The sequence below is a fragment of the Branchiostoma belcheri genome, unplaced genomic scaffold (assembly GCF_001625305.1).
Source record: "Branchiostoma belcheri isolate BF01 breed outbred unplaced genomic scaffold, Haploidv18h27 scaffold58, whole genome shotgun sequence".
NCBI lineage: Eukaryota > Metazoa > Chordata > Leptocardii > Amphioxiformes > Branchiostomatidae > Branchiostoma > Branchiostoma belcheri.
Window position 1 is genome coordinate 882,480 of NW_017804220.1, and position 3,512 is coordinate 885,991.

The 3,512-nt window shown below is 46.3% G+C and overlaps 1 protein-coding gene across 1 annotated transcript in view; it reads left to right on the forward strand.

The window, feature by feature from the left end:
• LOC109481787 (elongation factor 1-alpha, somatic form-like) overlaps positions 1 to 1,009 on the forward strand; it is a 13,495-nt gene extending 12,486 nt beyond the window's left edge. Inside the window, exon 5 of the mRNA XM_019784376.1 lies at positions 13 to 1,009. Within this exon, the coding sequence (XP_019639935.1) occupies positions 13 to 311 (299 nt within the window). The 3' untranslated portion in view covers positions 312 to 1,009. The remainder of the gene's footprint in view (positions 1 to 12) is intronic.
• The last annotated feature ends 2,503 nt before the right edge of the window (positions 1,010 to 3,512 follow it).

Here is a 3,512-nt window from a genome sequence, read left to right on the forward strand (position 1 = left end):
GACGAGATCCAGGCAACTACACGCCCGTGCTGGATTGCCACACCGCCCACATCGCCTGCAGGTTCACTGAGCTGAAGGAGAAGATCGACCGTCGTTCCGGCAAGAAGCTGGAAGACAACCCGAAGTTCATCAAGTCTGGCGACGCTGCCATAGTCGAGATGGTTCCGTCAAAGCCCATGTGTGTGGAGGCCTTCTCTGAATACCCGCCCCTGGGTCGTTTCGCCGTGCGCGATATGAGGCAGACCGTGGCCATCGGCGTCATCAAGTCCGTGAATTCGAAGAAGACGGAGGAAGCCGCCAGGAAGAAGTGATGGTCGCTTTACGTCTCACCACGCCCCGCCATCGCAACCGCCAATGATACGACCACACTAGAGACTGGAAAATCAACATCTGAGCGCGTTTCAACTTCGCAGCCTACATTTCGGCACTCGCCTGGTTACTCACCCGTAGTCATAAGCTTCATTGGAAACACTTACGCAGGAAAAAGGGAGACTGTGAGAACGCTACCAAAAAAGTCTCAATGATTTCAAAGCTGTTTGTAAACACTCATGTCTCATCGCTTGTGTGACAAGAAACCATCATATTAGTGTGCATCTGTGTGAAGGCAACTTCTCCCTTTTTGGCCAATCTTTTTTATTCTTATTCGCAAGCTCGCGTCAGTTCTGGGGTTCCTAGAGGATGTCATCCATATAATCAAATCAAAATGCCCTTAGTGACCTTACAGCAAACCCGTGTTGTTACTGGGTGGGGGGATAGGTCAGTTTGAATTAGGCCAGTCTTATCCAGAACCTTTCTTTATCCAGAATGGTTCTGGATAAAGAATGGATAAAGAAAGGTTCTGGATAAGACAGACCCAATTCAAACTCAGGCACACGTACGGTTCTCGATAGTTCTAAGCTTATCCAGGACAATCTACGTCCTTAAATACACGGAGACTATCCAAAACCGAGCCTGACACTAACCGGATATGCACCCTTTTGGATTGTCAACTGTAGGAAGAACATGGATTGACAGGGTACCGATGTATTTCACACATCTGTATGTGAATGGCATATACTCTCTTTTTATCTTTTTATTCGTATTACAATGTATTTTCGGGAGTAGAAAAAATATAACACCCACTGAACATACGTAGGGTGTGTAGATTTAGCCTAAAGCAACTAGCCACGCAAACCTGGCCGCTAACACTTCTAGTGGAGATTGATGTCTTTCCTGAACTTTTAACCTACTAATTGAACAACTGCAATCTCAATAATAGTCGCCAGATGGCGCCAAAATGATGCTCACCCCGTGAGTCGAAAAACGGCTGTTAGTTGTTGTGTTAAGAGATGAGAACCAGATGTAGAGAGAGGGGTAAGGTCGATCGGGAGACACGGTCGGTGACGGACGTGCGAATAAAGACATCGTCATTTGACATGTTTGAAACTCCGAGTCGTTGCGTCCCTTTATTAAATCCGCAGTCCTATGTGACAGATGCATTGGGGAGGGACCAGCAAATCGCCATGCGCATCGTGCAGAACTAGAACGATGTATTTTGAGATTTATTTTTTAGATATTTTTTTCCTGGGCAAAGTTTGCTAAGAAAGGCGCAGTTTAATGGTGAGAAGGACAGAAGAATGTATATTTTTAAAATATGGCCAAAAAGTGTGACCTTTTCGATGGTTTGACCTGTCATTGACCTCTAAATACTTGTCCTCTGTGAGGACTGTCCCACGTTGTTAGCGGGTGAAATCCTGGTATCATTTCAATATTTTAGCTGTATCTCATTAAAACCCCGTCCCCGGAGTCGAACTTCCACTATTTGTATCAAAAGATAACAAATCTAGCTATGGGGTAAAGACTTGAGGTTTGAGATAAAGGTAAATTTGTTTTACAGTGCTCGTTTCTCGTGGTTTTAGGATAGATTTACAATGGGATGTCCTCATGCTGGTCCCTGCCCCATTGTGACTGGTGGTGGTGGTGGTGGTGGGGATCTCCCAGGTTGCATAGCGCAGGAAGGTATCCTGTTGACAGCTTGTATTTTCACCTCCATGAAAAATTGAGGCATTGTTTTTGGCGCGTCTGTCTGTCTGGCTGTGTTTGTGTGCGTTTGTGTTTCCGCACATTTGTAGTCAGCATAACTTCATAACGCCGACGCCTTTATGGATTGTCATGATATTTGGTATACTGGTAAGTCTAAGGAAGACGAAGGTCAAGGTCAAGTATGGGCCTCCTGGTGGCCATGGATGACCTTGGTCCTGCAGCAGAACTTTTGTATCTTTTGTCCTGAACAAGCTATGGTCTTGACGTTTTGGAGACAGATAGGTTTTCCTTTCAGGAATAAGTGGTGTAAGTTTGGTCCCCCTAGCAGCTTGTTCTGGAACTGCAGGTTAGTTTCTGGTGAAAACTTTCAAAGCCAATAAGTCCAGATTGGAACAACGTATTTTCATCATTTTTGGTGTGTAGGTACCTGAGAGAGACTTGTACATAATTAAATGAAAATTATGCAAATAAGGACCTACTTTTCATAATTAATGAGGAAATTCTATAATTACAGTGTTTTATATAATGGTACTGCTATACATGTAATCTATTTTATATCATACCCGGGCCGCGATAACGTTAGATAACGGGTTCCGGACCGGGCTGTACTTTACGGTACGGCCCGGAACCCGTTATCGAACGCTTCCATGGCTTCCATAAAACGATTCGAACGCGTTTCGCCCTAACCGCGTGTGCCCCTTTCGAAGATTCGAATACAGAATCCGGACGTTGGAACTGACGTAGTTGCATTTTAGGGTTTGGTGGCACCAACTTTTGGCTCATCTTGCATTAAAAGGCGTGTTTTCTTGGGTGGGTATGACATAAATAAAATGCAACACGGTGTATTCCGCATCGCCCTCGGTCCCGGCCCCCCCGCGGGTCGGATCTCCCTCAGGCCTGCGGCCGTCGGGCGATCCGACCCGCGGTCGGGCCGATACCTTGGGCGCTACGGAATACCCCGTGTTGTATTCTATATTTATATCATACCCGGGCCGCGATAAGGCCACACTGATTTAATTTTATGAATGACATCCGCGCGCGCATTGATTTTCGCTTGTTCTCCAAAAAAAAAAAAAAAATCATGTCTTTTGAGGCTTCACGGAACTCCGGAACTCGGCTGGAACTCGGTACAGACTGCCGACTCATGAATGCCGCAAAAGGGCAGCTTATCGTAAAACTTCTTTTGTACTACCGCAAAACGTAAATTTTGTCGTAAATGAACCCTTTGCACATGCGTACTAGCTACACTAACAATGTAGAGCGCGAAGTTTGCAAGAGATGGCGGGGCAGCGTCGTCCTCAAAGTACGTCAAACTGGAGGCGTTGTTGTCGACTGGTATGCCATCGACATTGGCGAGGGGGATGTAACGTTTGCCCAGCTTTACGAGCGACTCGTGGCAGCCAGCGAGTATCGCCCGGACAGACGTCCTTTCCAGAGCGGCCACCACACGTTTCTATAATTTGCAACGATGAGCCTGTGTTGAGGTGGCC